This window comes from Heteronotia binoei, chromosome 8, assembly GCF_032191835.1.
Source record: "Heteronotia binoei isolate CCM8104 ecotype False Entrance Well chromosome 8, APGP_CSIRO_Hbin_v1, whole genome shotgun sequence".
In the NCBI taxonomy this organism is placed as follows: domain Eukaryota; kingdom Metazoa; phylum Chordata; class Lepidosauria; order Squamata; family Gekkonidae; genus Heteronotia; species Heteronotia binoei.
In genome coordinates this window covers 80,830,890-80,854,339 of record NC_083230.1, presented here as the reverse complement: position 1 = coordinate 80,854,339, position 23,450 = coordinate 80,830,890, and the positions used below count along the sequence as shown (strand labels likewise).

Below are 23,450 nucleotides of genomic sequence, written 5' to 3'. Positions count from 1 at the left end.
TACGTGCAAGTCTAACGTAGGCTGGGAAGTTGGCCATGCTGGAGAGTGGGAGCTTGGGACAAAGAGCAGAACACAGAGTTAGGGGGAGTTGGTTTCTTTTCAGAGATCGCCCTGTAGTGGTAGGTGTTGTCCTTGCAGGCTGAGGACTCAGCCATGGTGTGGTTCCCATCACAGAGGTTTTTCTCAGCTATAAGGGGCATGTGCAGCTTTTCAGGTCAGAGACTTTCTTTCCTTTTAAAGATGACTTTCCTTAGTCCCGTTGAGGATAGAATATACTCGTGTCAGGCACCTGCTTCCGTATTGTGTGTTCTGTAGGTTCTTGTTCGCCTTTCTGTCTTCATCACGAGCGACTTTACTCAACAGAAAACCAAAAAGGAGTTTTGTGGCATCATAAAATCTAACAGATTCCCTGCAACTGCATCATAAGCTTTCGTGGGTACTGGCTTAAGCTTTAATATGTCTGTTAGTGTTTAAGTGCTGCAAGACTTCTTTTTTTACTTTTGCTGCAACAGGATAATATGACTATAAGGCCTATAATTTGGTCACTGACCCAATTAAAATATGCCTGATTGCTATGATAAGTTATGGAATCACCATAAAGCCCTATTACTTTAACTGGAAGTTTCAAAATACAAGGATTTAGAATGATTAGCTGTGCTTCAGCTTTTAAGTTTATGACAGTGAAGCTTTATTTTCAAAGTAAAGTTGCCAGTCTCCAGGTGGGGCCTGAAGATCTGCTTTTACAACATCTCCTGCTGGCAGAGGTCAGCTTCTCTGGAGAAAATGGTTGCTTTGAAGGGTGGACTTTATAACACTGTGCCATGCTGAGGCACCTCCCCTTCCCAGCCCCACCCTTTCCCAGCTCCATCCCCAAAGTCTCCAGGTATTTTCCAACCCAGACCTAGCAACCCTGTTTCAAAGACTAGGTTCTCGTTTTGCCAAATAAAATCTCAAGATGGACTGGAAAATACTTTAGCTCGTGTTATTAAAATCTCATTTTTTGAAAGCTGATTGAAACCTCATAATTTGGCTATGAGACAGCAACAGCTAAGCATATATAAATTCTGTTGACTTAAATGTTAAGCTAGAGTATCAACAATTTGTTTACATTTTTTTGCACTGAACATTAATGGATCTTTAAAATATTTCAACTTTATTTGGGGCATACGTAATGTGGCTGTCTACTGAATAAAATTATATATAAATAGCACTTTCATATATTCAAATTTATGCCTAAAGGTTTAGGTTGTCCCACATGCCTCTGAGATAAATGAAGATATATTTGTGAAATAAAAAATTTAACTTGTGCTAAAAAGGTTTTGGTACATCAATGTGCATTATCACCCATTAGAACATATTGTTATGGTAATCACCAAGTTCTTGCATCAACTTTCAAAGGAGTAGTTTAATTAAATGTATTAGTAAGGCTTCACCTATAATTACACCTATAATTTTTATCATATTTTTCACACTTTTGCAGCATGGTGTAATAATGCTTGTCTAGGATTTGGGATATCCAGATTTACATTCGTACAATGCCATGGAAGCTTGCTGGGTGAACTTGGGCCTGTCAGAGACTCTCAGCCTAAGCAACTTCACTGGGTTTTTGTGAGAGTAAAATGGAGGAGGGAAGAAAGATGTTGTAACCACTCTGGGCTTCCACTTTAACAAGTGTATAATCACATGTTTTTAGTTCAAAATGTAGTAAATAACATATGAAAAGGAAATTTTTTTTTTCACATTTAAACATTTTATTGAGGCATAAAAGTAGCTTACAATCCATAACGCAAGAAGTTTACCGTGAAGATTAACAGAAATAACATCGTAAGCTTAATAAGACAGAATACAGAGCAAAAACAACATTTAAAAACAAAATACAAACTGAAGGTAATAATAATTATAGTTATTATAACACAGTATTTAAAAATAAAATAAGATCAGGGAAAGGAAAAAGGAAGATATAATACACTTTAAATAACTTGAAATTAACTTGTTAAAAAATTTTATAGCAAAAGGAAATCCTTATACATTTTATTTTTAGAATAAGAGTCAGCATAAAATGGATCGGTGTCAAGCTTTTCTAGAATGGGAAGCCAAGTTGCCAGATATTTAGCGTAGGCTTGGTATGGGTCTTTGTGGTCTATGGCTGCCTGAATTTTATCCATTACAATGTGTTCCCAGACTTTAAGTAGCCAGTTGTCAAGTGTCAAATTCAATGAGTTTTTCCAGGACTGCGCGATCGTGGTTTTAGCAGCTGTCAGGAGTTTAACTATCAAGGATTTTTTAGAAGATGAGAGACGGGTATCAGACCAAACCCATTTTGATGTACTTCAGTTACTCTTTGGGATAGAATACAAGGACAAACCTTTTTGGAGGGCAATAAACTGAAAGTTCATTGCATAGAATAGCTCTGATATAATGCTCCATAAAATCAGGCTATTTTAACCTGGAACCCACTGTATTAGAATCAGAGTTGAAAGGGACTTCCAAGGTCATCTAGTTCAACCCCTGCACAATGCAGGAAACTCACAAATACCTCCCCCCACCCACACACAGTGACCCTTCTCCATGCCTAGAAGATGGCAAAAAACCTCCAGGATCCCTGGCCAAACTGGCCTGAAGAAAAATTGCTGCCTGACCCCCAAGTGGTGATCAGCATTTCCCTGAGCATATAAGAAAGGGCCACGAGAACTAAGCAGTGATGCAACCCTCCCTGCCCTCCTTCCTGTGACCTGCCTAAGTTCACAGAATCAGCATTGCTGTCAGATGGCCATGTAGCCTCTGTTTAAAAACCTCCAAAGAAGGAGAAACTACCGCCTCCCAAGGAAGCCTGTTCCACTGATGAAACACTCTTGACTGTCAGGAAGTCCTTCATAATGTTTAGCCAAAAACTCTTTTAATTTAATTTCAATCCATTAGTTTGACCTTCTGGGGCACTAGAAAACAACTCAGCACCAGTCTTTAGTCAATTGAACTTATTTCTGAATAAACATCCCTAGAATTAGGTTACAAGCCTGCAACCCCAGAACCTTTTGAAAGTACTTTCAAACTTAGTGGGTTTTGTGCCTGAATACACATGTGTGAGAACAGACTAAAAAGTGCACTTGTAAATATTGAAGACTCCATACCTATTTTAGTTACATGTGCAGTCTGATTCTATGCGTGTTTACCTAAAAGTAAAACCTACTGAGTTGAAAAGAATATATTCCTGGATTGCAGCCCTCAACATGTTGATTTCAAAGTGTCTAAATATGCTTTAACTGTGTGTTGAATTGTAGCTAAGTGTTGTAATTTCATGCATATTTGAATTCTGTGTGGTTTGTTTATTAAGCATACAGAGTTTGAGGCTGTAAACCTGTGATCCTAGGCACAGTGGAACTTAGTCCCACTGAAGTGGCATTTCTGACACCTGTAGTTTCCACTAATATCAGTGATGGCATGCAGCCCAATCTTATGCATATTTACTTAGAAATACATTGCAGTTCCCTGGTATATAAGATTGCAGCTGATCTTGTACAGCAGGGGTGGCCAACAGTAGCTCTCCAGATGTTTTTTTGCCTACAACTCCCATCAGCCCCAGCCAGCATGGCCAATGACTGGGGCTGATGGGAGTTGTAGGCAAAAAAACGTCTGGAGAGCTGCTGTTGGCCACCGCTGTTGTACGGAGTTAGATGCACCTAAAATCACTGGAATGAATGGGTTTCACTCAATATATCCAACTGCATATTAGTACACTCTTTCTTGGTATTGTATTTGTACTAAGTATTTTTATATAGTTGCTGGCTTGTCAACTTTCACGATTTTAACAATTCATTCAAATATAAAATTTTAATGATTAATTCAAGTGTAAAATGAAATGAAATTGTATTTTTTTCAAGCTACTCATTCTCAGAGCATTCTGCTGATAAATTCCCAGTTTATCTCGGTAAAGTCTTTGTTGGCTAAGCATTTAAGAATTCAGTTTAAAAATTCATAATGTTAAATGGAAATACTATTCACTTTCAAAGAAAAGAAACACTGCCTTTGTTTTACAGAATGAGATTAGAGTAGTGCTGTTATAAAATAAACTTCAGTAAACCTTTTATTATAACATTTATATCCCATCTTTCCTATTGGTTCAAAGCGGCTTGGATGTGTCAGGTCTTGAAATTTCCACTGATGGAAGAGATTTCTGTCTGTGGAGTGAGAATTCCCCATCTCCCCATTCTTGCTGCAACTGAAATCCCCCCATACTGTTCCTGAAGGAAAGGAGTCACCTGTCCCAGGAATAGTTTGGGGGAAGGAGTTGGAGATCTACAGCTGAAGGGCAGAAGATCAGCAAATGTTGGCCCTCTTTCCATTGACCGAAGTCCGTTTGCTGGATCCAACCCATTGTTTTTGTATTCTTTCTTTCCCTATGCTATTTCCAATCCACAGTCACAGTGGTCTTACTAGATGTCCTTGGAAGCAATGCTAAACATGTCTACTTGGAAGTAAGCTCCTTATTATTCAATGGGACTTACTCCTAGGAAAGTGCTTTCAGGATGACACCAACAATGTAGTTTTGGAGGAATAAGTACTTATTAGGATAAGCACAAGATGCAATCTACCATTTTGTTGAATGATTAGTTTCAATATCACTGGTAGAAAATATTCTAGTCATGTTGTGAGATGTCAGATAACTGTGTATTCATGTTGCTATTACAACAAAATGTCATTATCAGGACAGAAACAGCCTTAAATCATTTAGTCTTTCCTCAGTAGGAAAAATTTCTTATGCTGCCTAGTATACTCTATTTGTAAATAATTTAACAATTTTATATATTAATTTTTTATATCTTGTCCATAACTTTTGCTATAAAGAATTCATGATCTGTTTTGTTACTGCCAAAGTATTGGTGTTATGTTTTATGGTGACCAGCTGAAATATTAGAGAATCTTTGTAAGTGCAGAAAAGGGCAACTAGAATGATTAAAGGTTTGGAACACTTTCCCTATGAAGAAAGGTTAAAACGCTTGGGGCTCTTTAGCTTGGAGAAACGTCAACTGCGGGGTGACATGATAGAGGTTTACAAGATTATGCATGGGATGGAGAAGGTAGAGAAAGAAGTCCTTTTCTGCCTTTCTCACAATACAAGAACTCGTAGGCATTCAATGAAATTGCTGAGCAGTCGGGTTAGAACAGATAAAAGAGGTATTTCTTCACCCAAAGGGTGATTAACATGTGGAATTCACTGCCACAGGAGGTGGTAGCAGCTACAAGAATAGCCAGCTTCAAGAGGAGGTTAGATAAAAATATGGAGCACAGATCCATCAGTGGCTATTAGCCACAGTGTGTGTGTGTGTATATATATATATATAAATTTTATGTATATATATATATATAAATTTTTGGCCACTGTGTGACACAGAGTGTTGGACTGGATGGGTTGTTGGCCTGATCCAACATGGCTTCTCTTATGTTCTTAAGTGTGGTGCGACTTGACAGCTTTGCTGTCTAGAAAGGGCAAGATCTCTCAGCCTGACATGATTCAGATTGTTTTCTTTTAGGCTGCAAGTTCTGTTTCCTTCGCAAACTATCCATTGAGCCTGTTCAACAGAGGAAGATTCCAAACCGGTACCTTGGCCAACCCAGCCCTTTCACACACCCACACCTACTCAAACCAGGTGAGGATCCCTAGACAGTAATTGCTACTGGGGAACTTTCTGTATAAAGAAGTAATTTTGAAAGGCAGTGAACTGTACATAGTGGGATTCTTACTTCTTCCTTATGCTGCAGCTCAGGAAGTGCCTCTTAAAAATATGATAAAGGCATGCTGTATGCAAAAGTGACATGTGAACTCAAGCAATCACAGATATGGTCTGCAGCCATTTCTGTGACTGCAGCACCTGAAAATAAGCTACAGGAGTTACAGCTACTTATCAGTTCCTGTTGTAGATTAGGCTTGATCGGTTCATGTGGTAGATTAGGCCTACTTCAACTATCCTAAACAGAATTACATTCTTCTGTTGGAGAAAGTGGGCTTAGAATGGTTTAACTGTTTTTAGGATTGCACTCTCAGCTATGTTTGTACCTGGAGTTTTTGTTTCTTTGTATTGTTTTTCTTCCTTGCTTTCTGCCAAAAGCAATGATCATTTTTTCTATACACTCTTATTCATAATAATTTCCATTTCTTACGGCATTATTTGCCTCCTCACCCAAAAAACATGCAGCCTGATCCTGTGCACCTTTTACTTAGAAGTGAGTCCCAGTCAATTTGCTGAAGAGTGTGTGCAGCAATTATAATATTTGTTATTTTGTTGCCTTGTATTATTGTAATCTTTCCATGAAACACATTAAGAAGGCTGTGCCTGGATTGTGGTAACATTTTAATATCTAACATGTATTGTGTATAAGTTTCTAAGAGCCAGAGCTGACTTTGGCAGCTGCATGAAGGGTTACATTCAGGTGTATAAGAGATTTAAACTATAAACAGTAAGGGGGGGGGGGGCATATTGCAAAAAAGAGATCCAAAAGCCCACTTTCCTAGGACAAGGTATGTTACATTGTATGGCTGAGCACAGATGAAATCAAACTTGTATCCTAATTAATTAATTAATCTTTAATGGCTACAGCAGACTAACATGTCTACTCCTCTGGAGTACTGAAATTCCCATTGGTCTGTCAAGAAGGGTTTTGTGATTTGATCTATAACACAGTATGCTGTGTTTTGCTGTGTTAAGTCAATAAGGGCTTTGAAACACCCTGCAGGCATTATTCCCTCTAAGCCATGGAGTCTTGTGAGCAAAAATTCTACTTCATGAGCTACTGATATTAAATTTGTGGGTTACTACATTAATTAGCTTGCTCTGGGGCAATTTTTCCTGAGCTAAGACAAAATGTGTGAGCCAGAGGCTAAAACACTGTAAGCTAGCTCTTGCTAACTCAGCTTAGAGGGAACACTGCCTGCAGGTATTACCTGGGCCACAGTTATTGGAAATTGCTAGTCACCCTAATGTACTAAGCATTGCTCAGGTGATTCTAATCCTATGTAAATATCATTCAGCTTTTAACTGCATGAAAGAAAATGTCAATTACTTGACTTTTGGATATACAAACTGATAATGTTGCTTCAGCATTGGAGTTTCATCTCCGCCATTTGTCCTACTGGCCATATGAAACTTTCCCAGTTCATTTGCCCTTTGCTGGCCTACATTGGTGGGCTGCTGATGCTGCAGCTCCTTTGCCAATTTGTGCAATCAAGTTGCTTTATACAAAAAGACCAGAAAAAATATAAATAATTTCTCCCTCAAACAAATATTTTAATACAATTTTCCTTTAACAGAGATTTAATGGGGTGTTATTTAGCAGGTTAAGTTATTTACCTTCACTTCATGAAGTGCTTCAGCTCTTCATTTCCACATATTAAACCTCTCTTAAGGGGACAGGACATTTCTTCTCCAGGTATTTTGTAACCTTGATTTTAACCCAAAGTTAGTCCCAGTGTTACAAGTCCCCCCTGCCCCCTTGGGGAAAAAAATCCTACATATTGCCTTAACCAGAAATTACACACATGTATTTATGTGTATATATAACATACATCTTAGTAATTCCACAGTTTGAAAAAGTTGAAAATAGTTTTCAGGTGGTGTGTTGGCTCCTTAAAAAATAGAATATAATCTTATAGTTGGTTCGATCTCAAAATAACTTATAGGTGAGACCTCTCTGTTCCTCTACTGCTTTACTGTTAAATATTTACTATTGTCTCATAATGTATTACAAAGAAAGAGAAATTTGAAACTAAAATATAACAATGTACAATTCAAAGATTAGGATTTTAAAGGTTTGATAATGAGGACTTTAAAACAGTAACAGTGCCAAGTTGTCAGTGGACTTAGAAGGGTGACTGCTTAAGATGGCACTGTAATAGTATAATATAATCAACCTTACCTGGAACTAGTTTTCCAGCTGGTCTAGAGAAAAATATTTCTTTAATAGAAGCTTAATATATGGAAATAGATAGCTGAAGCTTTTCAAAGCATGGGGTAAAATAAAGTCCAATTAAGCCTCTGTTAAAGGGACAAGACTTTTTTTTTCTCCTTGCAGTTAGCAACTATATTTGAAAGTATTAACATCAGTGACACACATTCTCAGTAAGTAAGCACAGCACTGAGCCTACATCAGTCAATCCAGAATTAAGTCCCATTTACACTGGTGAAATTTATGAGTGTACTACTTAGTGTAGGATTGCATTTAGATTATGCCAAATACATACCTTTTTGCAGTTAGCACCTTCTTTGTCTTCAGTTCAGCTTTGTTGAAATATTCTTGTTTTTTGTACTTTGCATCCTTCACAGATAAAATGGGATTGACAGATTAATTTGCAATTCCCAGACAGAAAATATTTTTGTGGAATCCTTAGGTACATAGCTTGTAACACTGAAATTAGTACTAGAAACTTGCTGTTTCTTGGATAAATTTCCCTTGGGCAGCCAAATATCCCATTGACATCACTTTAAAAGGGTGCAAACAGCACAGCTGCCTTCTGTTCAATGTCCAGAAGCCATAAAAGTTTAGTATTTCTAGTGGGTTAAAGTTTATCTCTTTTTTCCCTCTCACATAATCACCTGTTTGCACAGTTTGGAGATTAATATTACTATCTCACTTTAATCTGCCTCTGGAACTCCTGAAGGAGTTCAGGTTTGCTCAACAACATATTTGCCTAAATGTTAATAATGCACATGTTAGTTGATCTACAATGCATTCCCCCCCCCCACATGTGACAGAAGAATAAATTGGGGATGTCAGGTGATGGGAGCAGGGAATAAGAATGATGAGGAGCAAAAAGAGGGGTGTGGAATAAAAAGGAAGCCACAGCTGAGAGGGACAATAACATAGTGAAGAAAAGAAATGTGAGTATAAAATTGTAAAGATCAAGTTCAGCAATATTTTCTGAACCAGGAATTGTATTTTTAATTTTTTTTGTTCACAGGGGAAGTAACACCGGGGTTGTCACAAACAGAATACTCTCTCCGTAGACACAAACTGATGGCTCGGATACAGCAAGAGGTGCCTGGAATGGACCACACGGTGATTCTGTTATCTAATCCCACCTACTACATGAGCAATGATATTCCATACACCTTCCACCAGGACACTAATTTCTTGTATCTGTGCGGGTTCCAGGAGCCTGACAGCATCTTAGTACTGCAGAGCCTGCCTGGTAAACCATTGCCATCCCACAAAGCTCTGCTGTTTGTCCTCCGGCGGGACCCAAGTAGAGAGCTTTGGGATGGACCACGGTCTGGTACTGATGGGGCAGTAGCTCTCACAGGTGTGGATGAAGGATATACCATAGAGGAGTTTAGACATCTGGTGGCTAAATTGAAAGGTAAGACAAAGGAGACGAGATATGAAGTGGTATGCAATTTTGCAGGAGCTTTTGGCTGTTGACCCTAGATCAAAGGTAATTATCTCTAACTCCATAGTTACAATTTCATCACTCCTTAGTCAGATATATGAGAAAAGATATGTAGTCAACCTTGCAAGTGCTCCATTGCCCATGTGATAGCTTATGGGGCAGTGATCTTTGCCCAACCAATGGAAAAGTAACAGACATGACTACTGCAAAAAATATCCTTTTGTTCCAATGAGAATATTTAAGTTATTGTCTGTAGTTAACAGAATCCCTCTTTCTAAGAAGTGACCATTAAGGAGGAGTATTGTACCAGAATGCTATGTTTGTAAGGCAAGCTGCTCAACTCATTCGTTTAGAGGAACTTTTCATGTGAAAAAAAATTATACAATATTTGATCCAAAAACCTATCTATGAAAGCAGAAAATGCATTTACTTCTTGGAATCAGATTAATCTCCTTGCATATAGGAACTTTGTAGTTAAATATATTTTGTTTATATGTAGTTTCCTTTTTAAGGAGATGGTGTGTTAATGTGATAAAATAGTTTTAATTACTAAGATTTTTTTTCAGGCAGATTTACAATATATAATCAATACTGGTAAAGCTAAATAAGATAGTCTGAGAATTAATTCTGTCATCTTTTTAAATAATATTATTAATATCCCATAAAGTCCGCAGTGCTATCAGAAATTCAGGGAAGTGATCTTGTTCAGTTACTCATTCAAACTCTCAGCCTGTATAAAGAGTAACTTGCAAATTCTTAGTTGGATTACTTGGTTGAAGAAGTGTGGATTTTTGCTGTGTTCCCTCCCCTCAGCAGTCCCTTCTGATCCTAGGTTTACTAGCATTGCAGGACCCACCTGGACTAATAGCCATGTGGGTTGGAATGTCTGCACTGACAAAGGGGAAGGAGGCAAAATATTCACTTCACCCTCTCCTGTAAGTGCAGCTCTATGACAGAAGAGAGAGGAAAGGCTGAGGAAGTTGGGAATGTTTAACCTGGAGAAGAGGAAGTTGAGGGGGGAAACATGATTGCCCTCTTTAAGTATTTGAAGCGCTATCACTTAGAGGAGGGCAGGGAGCTGTTCTTGTTGGCAGTAGAGGAATGGGCTTAAATTAAGGGTGCAAAGATACTGTCTGGATATAAGGAAAAACTTTCTTTACAGAAAAAGTTGTTCAACAGTGGAATCAGCTACCAAGGGAGCTTCCCCTTACTGGCAGTCTAAGCAGCAGCTGGACAAATGCTTGTCAGGGATGCTCTAGGCTGATCCTGCATTGAACAGGGGGTTGGACTAGATGGTCTGCATGGCCCCTTCCAACTCTATGATTCTATGATATTTGTCCACACGTACGCCCCATGAATCTACAAATCAACTTTCCTGGGGTCAGAAGGGATCACTGGAAGGAAAGGATTTCAGCAAAGACTTGTTGGATCATTATACCTAAATCTCTGAATTTTTGAAAGATACATGTCACTATGCAAATTGCTCTGTGTTTCTATTCCACTTCACAGATGAAACTACAGTGGTTTGGTACGATTTTGCTAAGCCAGTGCATCCACAGCTCCATTCTGACTACCTTCTGCACCTGGCTGAGGTCAAAGCTAGGAGCAAGAACCGTATCCGAGCCATCCGACCCCTAGTACAGAGCCTACGGCTCATAAAATCCTCTGCAGAGATTGAGAGGATGAAGATTGCTGGAAAGGTGACATCACAGGTATTGAATAATGCAGTTACAGCTTACTTGAGATTTTTGAGAAAAGGTGGCTTGGAGCCAGAGTTCCTGTCAAATGCAAAGCTTAACTGGCTTGGAAATGGTATGTAGTTGTTCCTTCTGAGAACTTGTTCTCATATAGCAAGCAAGATTCAAGTCCAGTAGTACCTTAAAGACCAACAGGATTTCCAGGAAATAAGCTTTTGAGCTCCCTTTGTCAGATGTTCATCAGATATCAAATTATCAAAAAGCTTATATCCGGGAAATCTTTTCAGTTTTTAAGATGCTACTGGACTTGAATCTCACTCTTCTACTGCAGACTAGACTACCTGAAACTCATATGAGGATTTCTTGCTAAATATTGCCTCTTTCCGTTTATTGGGACAGCTTTTGAAAACAAAAGTGTTGAACTTACCCTTTTTATGTAAGATCATTGAGAGGGCAGTAGCGCTACAGTTGCAGAGCTTTCTGGAGGATGCTTCCATCCTAGATTCCTATCAGTCCGGCTTTTGCCCAAGCTGTGGGACGGAGACAGTACTGGTCACCCTTGTGGATGATCTCTAGCAGCATCTGGATTGGGGTGGTTCGGCAGTGCTGATGTTGTTAGACTTGTTGGCTGCATTCAGCACTGTCGATCATCAGCTACTGTCCCACCACCTTGCCAACACAGGGATTCAGGGGTTGGCCTTACAATGGCTTTCCTCTTTCCTTCAAGGTCCAGGACAAAGGGTGGTGATTGGGGGACAGTCTTCCCGGAGACACCCACTTAATTGCAGTGTGCCTCAAGGGGCAGTTCTTTCCCTAATGTTGTTTAACATCTACATGTGCCCCTTTGCCCAGATTGCCTGGAGTTATGGGCTGAGATGCCATTAGTATGTGGATTACACCTAGCTCTATGGATGGCCGATCCGCCTGTGTCTCAGAAAATCTGGCTGTGGCATTGCAAGCTGTGGTGAGATGGCTCAGGCTGAGTCAACTGAAACTAAATCCGATGAAGACAGAGGTCCTTTGCTTGAGTTGCGGTGGTCCTGGCAGGGAAATTCCCCTGCTGGCTTTTGATGGTGCGCCACTTACAAAGTCATCCAGGGTCAGAAGCCTAGGGGTGCTAGTGGAGCCTTTGCTAATAATGGAGGCCCAGATAGCTGCCACTGCCAAATCTGCCTTTTACCATCTTAGATGGGTAATGCAGTTGGTTCCCTTCTTCGAGCACAGTGGCTTGGCAACTGTGATCCATGCTATGGTCACCTCAAGACTGGACTACTGCAATGCCCTCTACATGGGGCTACCCTTGTCCCGAATCCAGAAACTGCAGCTGGTGCAGAATGCGGCAGAATGGTGCAGAATGCGGCAGCCAGGCTACTACTGAGGCTCTCCATGCAGGAACACAAACAGCCTGGGGTGCAGATGTTGTGCTGGCTGCCGGTAGTATACTGGATTCACTACAAGATGCTGGTTATTACCTTTAAAGCCCTATATGCTGAGGACCTGTCTACCTTAGGGACCATCTCTCCCCACATATTCCCCAGAGGGTACTCAAATCAGGAACCCAAAACTTACTATCGATCCCCGGGCCGAGGGAGGCAAGACTCAGAACAACTTGAGAAAGAGCCTTCTCGGTCGCCACCCCTTATTGGTGGAACCAACTCCCTGTGGAGGTCAGAGCCTTGCGAGACCTTGCCCAATTCCACAAGGCCTGAAAAATGATGCTATTTCAGCTATCATTTAACTGAATGGATGTTTAAGACTACTGACTGCCATCTTTAAACTATACTGAAATTAGCACCGAATTGTTTTAATTTCATGTTCTAATTCAAATGTTTTTGTTGGTTTTTCATTATGAACTGTGAACTGCCCTGAGCCTGCTTTGGTAGGGAGGGCGGGATATAAACCTAAACCAAATACTGTTGAGTACTCATTGTACTAGCCTGTGGCTAACACGATAAAAAATAATCTTTTAGGAATGAATGCTACAAAAGATAAATCAAAAGGGACTGAATATATCTAATATTCCTCTGCAGTACTTAATTAATGGCAGTTCCATCTATGCATGTGAAATATAATGATCTCCTATGGCTTTTTTTTTTTTAAGAGGAGAAAGACCATAAACAGCCATTAAAGGCATTATTTGTTATGGCATAAGGAGCAGAACTGGTTAATACAGATCTGTGAGGGTACATTATTGAACTCCAAGTGGCAATGTTATGGCTTTTCTGTAATTATTAACTTTATTAATGGTAAATAGTTTCATTTGAAGCTCTAAGTTATATAATGGAGGCGTGAATATCAATATATGTCAGTATTTTCTTAATTAACAATTTGTTTTTGATACACTCAGATAATGTAACATTAATTGCTGTTATATACTGTCTACTTTCCTGCATAGTGATAGTTCTATGATGCAGTGATACTGGGATTAGTTTCCTTTGGATGAGAAAACAATGGGGACTCGTATTTGCATAACTGTCAAATAGACTAGCAGAGCACAAATGGAAATAAAGAGGCATTCCTCCAAAGCAGCATACTCATTACTGTACATCAGGTACCAGAAATAGAAAGAAGCTCTATACCTCATGTTGTTTCATCACCAGTCAACTCTGCTTGCCCTCCTGTCTGGTCTAGGTGACCTTGGGGTTCGTGTAAAATGGCTTAGTGCTGTCTTTTGGCAAAAAGATTCTGACCAGCATAAAAGAAAAGTTCCACCTTTAATTGAATAAAAAGCATTTACACTTCAGGGAATGTATGCCACGCAGAAACCATCTCAATCTTAAAAACACAAAGGGCTAAAACACTCATCCAATATCAACAAGCAGGCAGGCAAGAGGAAACACAAATAAATCTTGTTATACAAACTTGCAAACTTGAGATAAATCCAGTATAAAGAGATGGGAGTCTGTGGTGTTTCGATCAGCAATTCATCCTTTCAGAGACGGACATCCGAGGCTCTGAGCTGCTAGGTTAGAGAAGCCCTTAAAGCTGCAGCCATCCCCTTTATGCAAGGGAGAGTCCTGCAGCTGAAGCCAATTACACCCTAACCAGCCTATTCAGACTGGCTTCCATTCCTTACACCCCCTCCCTGTCTCTTCCATATTGCCAACTTCCTGTTCCCCCACCCACACACACACTGCCAAGCATTCTACTCAGCAGTTGAAAAGCCCACCCCGGAAATGCCCACCCCAGTATGGCAAGTGCTTATCTTTGTGTTGCATCTCACTCTTCTGTTGTTTTGTTCAATAATCATCAGATATGAAAGAATTTAAATCAATCCCTGGGGGGGAAATATACATTGCAGATCCAGAGTTTTTCTGACGCAAAATATTGTACTGGTAGAAAATAATACTTTCCTATCTTTATCTTGAATATATGTATGTTTTATGCTGTTATTGTGAATATATTTGCTTAAGAGACTCATTTGTCAGTTTCACAGCAGTTCTTCACCAGAAGTGTTTGTTGCTGCTTTTTTGCAGGCATTCATAGAGACAATGTTTGCCAGCAAAACTCCAGTGGATGAAGCATTTTTATATGCTAAGGTACCTGTCTTGTTGGGCTATGAGGAAAGTGCCCATTCTAATTTATTAGTTATTGAAATATTTGTGTTCCACTCCTGGATGTGGAAACCTCTTCCCCCATGGTAAATTGAATTAAACAAACATTGCAGTTGACAAATTAGTTAAACCTATCAGGACACAGAAAAAGGAACTTTATTATTTTTTTTTAATGATGTTGGTTTTAAAACATCAGCTCACACACACACAAACTTCCCCACAGAGAGAGCAAATAGCTGACCTGGCAAGATAGTGTGAGTCAATAGTGGGACAGCAAACAAATGGCTACTTGAATGATGGTCTTCCAGAAGACTAACAAGGAAAGTATGGCTTTGGATAGCATAGCTGAGGTAACCACTGAGAAAGCCCTGTTCTGTTTAACCACCCATTGAATCTTATAAGGCAAATGAACACAAAGCAGGGTCTTCTCAAGTGACCTGACTAGCCAGCAAACTTATGCAGGAGGAGGCAGTCATTGAAAGTACCCAGGTCCAACTCACACTTGGAAACAGGAAACTAGTGAAGACATAATTTGCTCAAACTAGCTTGTTTTTTTGTCAAAAGTTTTGGACAAAGGCAGCCCCACATAATATTACAGTTTTCTAATCTGGAAGCCACCAAGGAAATCAAATGTGTAGGGAGATCATACTTTCCCATATATCATTGCTGCTGGTATGTGAGCATAAATTGGTAAAAGGCACTCAGCTGCCGCAAGGCTAAACAGGAGCAATCCCTGATTTTTGCATTGAACTCTCAAACTTAGATTTTATACTTTCTTTCTGCTTGCATTCCTCTTCATACATTGCAGAGCAGTCCTCCACTGCAGAGTGTGTTTCCTTGGGCGCTTCCACTTATGCAAGATCAGTGTTTTTCAAGGAGCCAAAAAGTGCCTAGCAGGATAGGAGCACACTCCATAATGAGAGTGCTACCTCCACAACAGGCAAAGATGGGCACAAGTGGAAAAATCTAGGAATCAAGCAAAACCTTTTCATGTGAACCTGCCATAAAAGGACAGCACCATTGCATTGAGTATGCATCTTTCCCAAAATAAATGCTTTAAAAATGGTACAAAGCATGGAGCCTGTCATGAAAAAAGCAGTTTATTCAAATTAAAATCACCTCCTAATTTTCTGTGCTGCTTTTACCTTTCTGCAAGAAGTGCTTTGACTAACAATGCCACCCTAAGAACATTTTCCTGGAAGTAACCCCATTGAATAGACCTGCGTAGTATCTTGCTATTAAGAACACAATTCCTAGCAGTAGAAATAGGCCCTAATCAGAATCAGTGTGGAACCACATAAGTGCAATGTACAGGAGAATTGGCAAAGGCTAGATGTGCACATTGCTATATGAGTTCCAGCTGTTTTACTTTGTCTACATCCCCCCTGCCCAATGTTTGGGTTCATCTTCCTTAGAGTGTTTGGTTTATTTACTTTATCACAGTTATATATTTCCTCCAAAAAGCTTAGGACAACCTGTATGCGGTTATTCTATTTTTCCTTACAACCAGTGAAGTGTGTTAGGCTGAGATAGGCCTGAAGCCAACAGAAAGTTTTAGATTGAGTACAGATTTGAACCTAGATTTCCTTCGAAATCCAGCATTCTCTGATCTGTATATATGTTTGGGCTGCTGTCCTGTATACAGGCTAACAGGCATTACACATGAGCAGTGTTTCACTGTACCAGAATTAACAAATTCCCTAATTTCTGATTGATTTATTCCAGTTTGAATTTGAGTGTCGGGCTCGTGGTGCTGACATTTTGGCTTATCCTCCTGTGGTTGCCGGTGGCAACAGATCCAATACTTTGCATTATGTGAAAAATAACCAGCTCATCAAGGTAACCAAATGGATTGTAAAATTTCTTGCTGTAATTTGTTGATGCTAGATCCACATAAGATCCTTGTAAAACTACTTTGATTTTTTTTTTAATGGAGGGCTTGCTGTTTTGTGGATCCTGCAAAAATGTGACCCCTACTTGCTGAGAAGGGTATCTATACCATGTCTGCTCAGAAGTGTGCCTCAGCAAAAGCTGGAGTTGCACTCCAGAGTCTTGATTGCTACATCTGTGTGCATTTAGTTCCTATCAGTGGGTTACCTTTAGAGAGTTCGTATGTCATTTTGTTCCAGTACTACTACCTTGCAGCATTAAGATCTTTATTTTGACACGTGAACCATCTGTGTTCAACAACTGTGAATGCTTTTAAAGAGTGTCTGCACATCAGCTGCCCTGATATTCCATCTTTGTGTGGCTTGGTTTGCTCTGCTTAAATTAGGACATAAGCTTCATGTCCCAGGTTTTAAGTACCAAATAGCAATTTTTTCATTTGGTTCAGAATGACTTCAACTGCTTTGGGATACCATTCACATTTCTCATTTTGAGAACATAAGAGAAGCCATGTTGAATCAGGTCAATGGCCCATCCAGGCCAACATTCTGTATCACACAGTGGCCAAAAAGCAGATGCCATCAGGAGATCCACTAGCGGGGCCATATTCCAGAAGCCCTCCTACTGTGTTACACCCCCCCCAGCACCAAGAATACAGAGCATTCCAGCTGCAGTATTCCATCTATACCTTGCAGCTAATATCCACTGATGAACGTCTGTGCCATACAAGAACGTAAGAGAAGCCATGTTGGATCAGGCCAATGGCCCATCCAGTCCAACACTCTGTGTCACACTGTGGCCAAAAAACAACAACAACCAAGTACAATCTAGAGGTCCACCAATGGGGCTAGAAGCCCTTCCTCTGTGCCTCTCCCAAGCACCAGAATACAGAGCATCACTGCCCCAGACAGAGAGTTCCAATGATAAGCTGTGACTAATAGCCACTGATGAACCTCTGCTCCATGCTTATCCATTCCCCTCTTGAAGCTGTCTATGCTTGTAGCTGCCACCACCTCCTGTTATATGTTTATCTAAACCCATCTTGAAGTTCTCTATTCTTGTAGCCACCACCAGCACCACTTTATGTGGCAGTGAATTCTACGTGTTAAATATTCTTTGGATGAAGAAGTTTTTCCTTTTATCTGTTCTAAACCTATTGCTCATTAATTTCATTGAGTGCCCATGAGTTCTTGTATTGTGAGAAAAGTAGAAAAGTACTTCTATCTCTATCCCATGCATAATTTTGTAAACTGCTATCATGTCACCCCCTCAGTTTTCGTTTCTCCAAGCTAAAGAGTCCTCACCTTTTTAACCTTTCTTCCTAGGGAAAAGCTTTCCCCTTAAACATTTTAGTTGCCCTTTTCTGCACTTTTTTCTAATGCTATAATATATTTTTGAGATGTGGTGACCAGAACTGTACACAATATTCCAAGTGAGGCCGCACCATTGATTTATACAGGGGCATTATTATATTGGCTATTTGTTTTCCAGTTCCCTGCCTAATAATCCTCAGTATAGCCTTTGACATTTTTATTGCCATTGTGCACTGGGTTGTTGACATTTTCAAGATCTCTCTCTTAGTCAGCCTCCACCAGTTTGGACCCTGTCAATGTGTATTTATTATTAAGATTTTGACTCCAAAGTGTATTACTTTACACTTGCCCACATTGCACCTTATTTGCCACATTGACACCCACTTGCCTGTCTTTGACAGATTCCTCTGGAGTTCCTCATAATCCTCCCTGGTTCTCACCTCTCTGAACAAGTATCATCTGTAAACTTAGCCACTTCACTGTGTACTGTCAACTCCAAATCATTAATGACAAGTTAAAAAGCACCGGACCCAGTATTGAGCCCTGTGGTACCCGCTGCTTACCACCCTCCACTGTGAAAACTTCCCATTTTAGACTCACTCTTTGTTTTCTGTTAATTAACCCATATTTATCCACAAGAGGACTTTGTCCCTTATCCGTTAACTACTGAGTTTACTTAGGAGCCTTTGATAAGGCACTTTATCAAAAGCTTTCTGGAGGTCTAAGTAAACAACATCTATTGTGTCACCCTTGTCCACATGTTTGTTCACCCCCTCAAAGAACTTGTAACAGGCTAGTGAGACAAGATCTTCCCTTACAGAATCCATGCTGATTTTTATTCAGTAGATTTGTTCATCAATATGCCTACTAATTCTATCTTTAATAACGTATTCCGCCAGGTTTCCCAGTATCAACTTTAGACTGACCAGCCTCTAATTCCCTGGAGCTCCTCTGGAAACTTTTTTAAAGATGTGAGTTACATTAACTACCTTCCAGTCCTCGTGAATGGAGGCAGATTTTAATGATAGATTGCATATTTTTGTCAGGACACCCACAAGTTCACATTTGAATTCTTTCAGAACTTTTGGATATATGCCATCTGGGTCTGGTGCTTTGTCAGTTTTTAATTTGCCCATCATTCGTAGGACCTCCTCTCTCGTCACCTCAGTCTGACTCAGGTCTTTCAACACCCCTCCTGAAATCTGTGGTTCTGGAGTGGGTAAGCACTTTGCATTTTCCACAATGCATTCAGCTTCTCTGCCATTTCCCTACCATCCTTTAGTAATCCTTTTACCCCTTGCCCATCCAAGGGCCCCGCTGCCTCTCTGGCTGGTTTTTGCTACTAATTTATTTGAAGAAATTTTTATTGTTGATCTTGAAGTTTTTTGCAGTGTGTTCTTCACAGTCCCTTTTTGCCTGTTGGATCACCAACTTGCATTTTATTTGCCACTGCTTGTTCTCTGTTTTATTTACCTCCCTTGAACTACCCTTCCACCACTTAAAGGAATCCTTCTTACCTTCTACTGCTTCCATTACTTTGTTCAATAACCATGCAGGCCTTTTAAAATACCTGTTTGTATCTTTCTTAAACCTGTGGTATACATTTTATCTGAGTTCCTAGGATTGGAGTTTTATATGGACTCCAAGCTTCCCAAAGGGATTTGACCCTCCTTACCTTTTTCTTCTTCACAAGCCCCTTCATTTGAGAGAAGTTACCCCTTCTAAAGTTAAAAGTGGTTGTGTCAGTCCCTATTTACCTACATGTTGAACTTAATAACATGGTCACATTTCCTGACTAGTGCTATCACATTTACGTCTCTCATCAGGTCTTGAGCATTACTTAGGACCAAGACCAGGATCACATCTCCTCTGGTGGGTTCTGTGACCATCTTCTTTGTGGCACAGTCATTAGAGTATCTAGACACGCAATCTCTTTCTCTTGACTTGAACATATATTGACCCAATCATTGTGTGGGTATTTAAAATAACCTATTATGAAACAGTTATCTCATCTAGCTGCTTTCCTTAATTCTTTTGCTGTTTTAAAATCATATGCTAATCTTTGATCTGATAGGCAATAACAAACTCCCAGAGTTAAACTTCCTCTTGGGCACAATATTGCCACCCATAGCATCTCTGTAAGCAAATATTTTTTCTCTTACATTCTCAGTCTTACTGGACTGTATATCCTCTCTGACATACAGAGCCACTCCATCCCCGACCCTTCTTTCCCTGTCCTTCTGATATAATTTATACCCAGGAATCACTGTATCCCACTGATTTTCCTTATCTCACCAAGTTTCTGAAATGTCCACAATGTCTGTGTTCTTCTCTGACTCTAAGCATTCCAACTCCCCCATTTTACTTCATATGTCTCTAGCATTTGTATATAAACATCTATAATTTCCCAGATGCATTAGGCCTGAAACCTTCCTCCTGTGGCATCTAGACCTTGTTAGGTAGTCAATATCATTTGTCACCCTCTCAGTGACCAGCCCTAATCTATTTCCCTGTAGAACATTAACAGTTACCCCTTCATCTCTTAAAATTGCCTATTGCAGATTCCACCTTTTATGCACTTATCTGTGCTTAGTGGTTAAGGTGGGATCATATTTTTGTGGGAGTGATTTAAAATTAGAGATCATTTGTAGCATAAAGACCAATGTTCAGAGTGATTTAAAATTAGAGCCCTCTCCAGCCCCATCCACCCAGCCCCACAGGGTGTCTGTTGTGGGGGAGGAAGGTAAAGGAGATTGTGAGCTGCTCTGAAACTCTTCAGAGTGGAGGGTGGGATATAAATCCAATATCTTCTTCTATGCACGTTCACCACCCATCTATCTACATGCCTAAGGATCAAATCACCAACTACTAAGAGTCCACCTCCCTTCCTACCTAGAGATGGAAAGGATACCTGCTCACTAAGTGTAGAAGGGTTCCCTTCTGAGGGAACATTTCCACTTTCATCAGCATGGTGCCCTGTTTCCCTTTGATCCTCATGCTCCGTGACAGCAGCTGGGTTGCTGTTCTTGGAGTAGGAAACCTAAAACAAATCCCTGAGAGTCTTATCCATGTGCTTAACTAACTGTCTCTGCTTCTTCTGGTCAGCCTCCTTGGCCTCAAAGGTTCAAACTCATTTCCTGAGAACCAGATGCTCCTTGCACCAATCACACACCCATTAACATCTGTCTAGTAGCCCAGATGCATGTTACACTCAGTGCAATACACTAGATAGCCCCCAACCCGCTGCTGGCATTCTACCTTCATAATTGGTTTTTGTTTTAATCCCCCTTTTTAGAAATTTCCTGTTTATGTGGATTTGTTAGTGGAAAGTCTGCTTACCCTATTAGGGACATTAAGAGACTAGTGCCCTGGTTTCTCACCTTGCTGCTGAACTTGCATATCTGTTAAGCTCACCTGTTTATTCCCTCATTCCAGACACTTTGTCATAAGAGCTGGGCCTGCTCATAGGAACCCTAAGTAAATAGTCAAGGAAAAAATTACAGATGTCTCTCTTTAAGACTTTCCTGGTAAACAGAATATCAGCTTGTACCAGGTGTTTACTGAATTTTATCTCTCTAATGTGGGACTATCTTGACAATTTTGTAGTACAATTGATGTCCCCCAGTTTGAGGGAGAGCTGTAGAAATGTCTGCTTTTCAGATTTTTCTAGTGGTTAGTGTCCATACCAGAACAGCAACCCAGATTGTACACAGGACCATTGGCACAGAAACTACTGACAATGCAATCTGCCCAAACCATGTTATTTGCATGAACCACATGATTTCTAGAAATTAGGCTATATGTATATCTGCTTTCTAGGATATGTGGAAGTTATAACTTGACAGAATGAAACCATAATTGAATCCTAAATGTCTTCATGTATATATAGTAATATTTCCTGTTATGTATCTCTACTCTCAATCTTGATTGGTCAGCAAAAAAGGAGTAGAGAGATAGAGCAAGTGGCAGTAAGCATGTGGAAGAAGAGTCAACTTCAGTTATAGTATAAAGGAGATATTTTTCTAGTCTATCTCAAGATTAAAATTCAGAATATTCTGTTTGCATTATCATTCTTTCTTTCACTTCTGTCATGGGCTGGGTCACAGTTCCCTAGCCTTTTTCAGCCCATGGACACCTTTGGAATTCTGACAGAGGGTGGTGAATGCAGCCACAAAATGGCTGCCATGAGAGGTGGAGCCAGGCATACACACACCCCTAGAGGAAGTTCAAGTGCAGGGGAGAAGAAGGGGAAATTCAAAAAATAAAATGGAAAAGAGGGGTAAAAGAATAAAACCAATACTGGTGGTAGTTACCACAGGAACACTTAAAATATACACAGTGTTTTAATACTGTGGTTTTTATTTGTAAGTTGCATTTAAGCAGGATTCTGGAGAGGCAGCATAGCAATATTCTCCAGTGACCATCTGGACCCACCTACTTTTTAAAAACACTTGGTAGGCTCCAGAAGAGGTGTCAGCGAGAGCCATGGTGCCTATGGGCACCACATTTGGGACCCCTGTGGTTGATAGATATGAACAGGAGAAGAAGAAGTGCTAATCCTTGTTTCTAGACAGTATCCTCTGAATTCCACATCTACATAAATGCTTGGAGTAGGGCTTTTTAGAATAGCGCCCACTCAAAACGGCAGTGTGTAGTACATTGAATCTGGCTAAAAAGAAATCCATATATGGACAACAAGAATTTAAATATGTAAATCCAAAAAAAGCAGGAGAGCACACACAACGGGCATGAAGAACAGTGCTATTTAGGTCCACTGAAACAGTCTTTTTTTTACTGGGAGCAAAAAACGGTATTTTTCAATCCCAGTTTCTGGAGTTTGGCATCTCCATACCCAAACTAGGGATCAACATACGAGTCCATTAATAGCGAATTTTAAAAGGCTACCCTTGGGAAAGGCCAAAAGAAATTTTAATTGGTAACTAAAGATTAATGCCCATGCTTTTGCCTCCAGAGAGCAAATCCCCAGCACAACTCTAATAGCAATCCCTGCCATACAATAAGGGGCACTTAACAACTTTCTTAGAAATCTATGCAGAATAGCATCAAGATGCTCATCTACTAGATCAGCCCCCAAGGAAACACCATAAAGAAGCTGGGTAATTATTTTTGCTTTGAGGAGCATAATAGCGCAATAGCAGAGGGAATAGCATAATAACAGAGGGAATATGTGGCCCACCTCTGGAGAAGAAAAAGTGCTGGATTCCTTTAGACTGGCCTTCTATTTTATAATGCCTAAATATCAAAGATTTCAGGTTTTCCTGGCTGGTAACATCATTAGGGTTTGTAGAATCTTTCGGGATCAAGTGCCGTGTTCTACTGGAGAAACTCAATGCACAGCAGCCAAGAAGGTCTGAGCGCCTGCTCCGGCTGCAACGCCACTGAGGATGTTCTCCGCAGCTGAGAACGAAACGTCTGGAAGGAAAACTTTCTCCAGTAGAACACGGCACTTGATCCCGAAAGATTCTACAAACCCTAATAATGCCTAAATAGTTTCTCCAGGTCAGACTGGATTGAAATTTAATATTTAAGTAATTGTAGATGTTTATTTGTTGTGATTTGTTGCCATTTAGTTGCCAAGCATAGGAGGTGAATCAGGGGT

General features: G+C 40.1%; 1 protein-coding gene across 1 annotated transcript in view; it reads left to right on the top strand.

The window, feature by feature from the left end:
- The first annotated feature begins 2 nt into the window (after positions 1–2).
- XPNPEP3 (X-prolyl aminopeptidase 3) overlaps positions 3–23,450 on the top strand; it is a 50,370-nt gene continuing 26,922 nt past the window's right edge. Inside the window, exons 1-6 of the mRNA XM_060245394.1 lie at positions 3–214; positions 5,529–5,645; positions 8,951–9,349; positions 10,889–11,091; positions 14,553–14,615; positions 16,356–16,469. Of these exons, the coding sequence (XP_060101377.1) occupies positions 154–214; positions 5,529–5,645; positions 8,951–9,349; positions 10,889–11,091; positions 14,553–14,615; positions 16,356–16,469 (957 nt within the window). The 5' untranslated portion in view covers positions 3–153. The remainder of the gene's footprint in view (positions 215–5,528; positions 5,646–8,950; positions 9,350–10,888; positions 11,092–14,552; positions 14,616–16,355; positions 16,470–23,450) is intronic.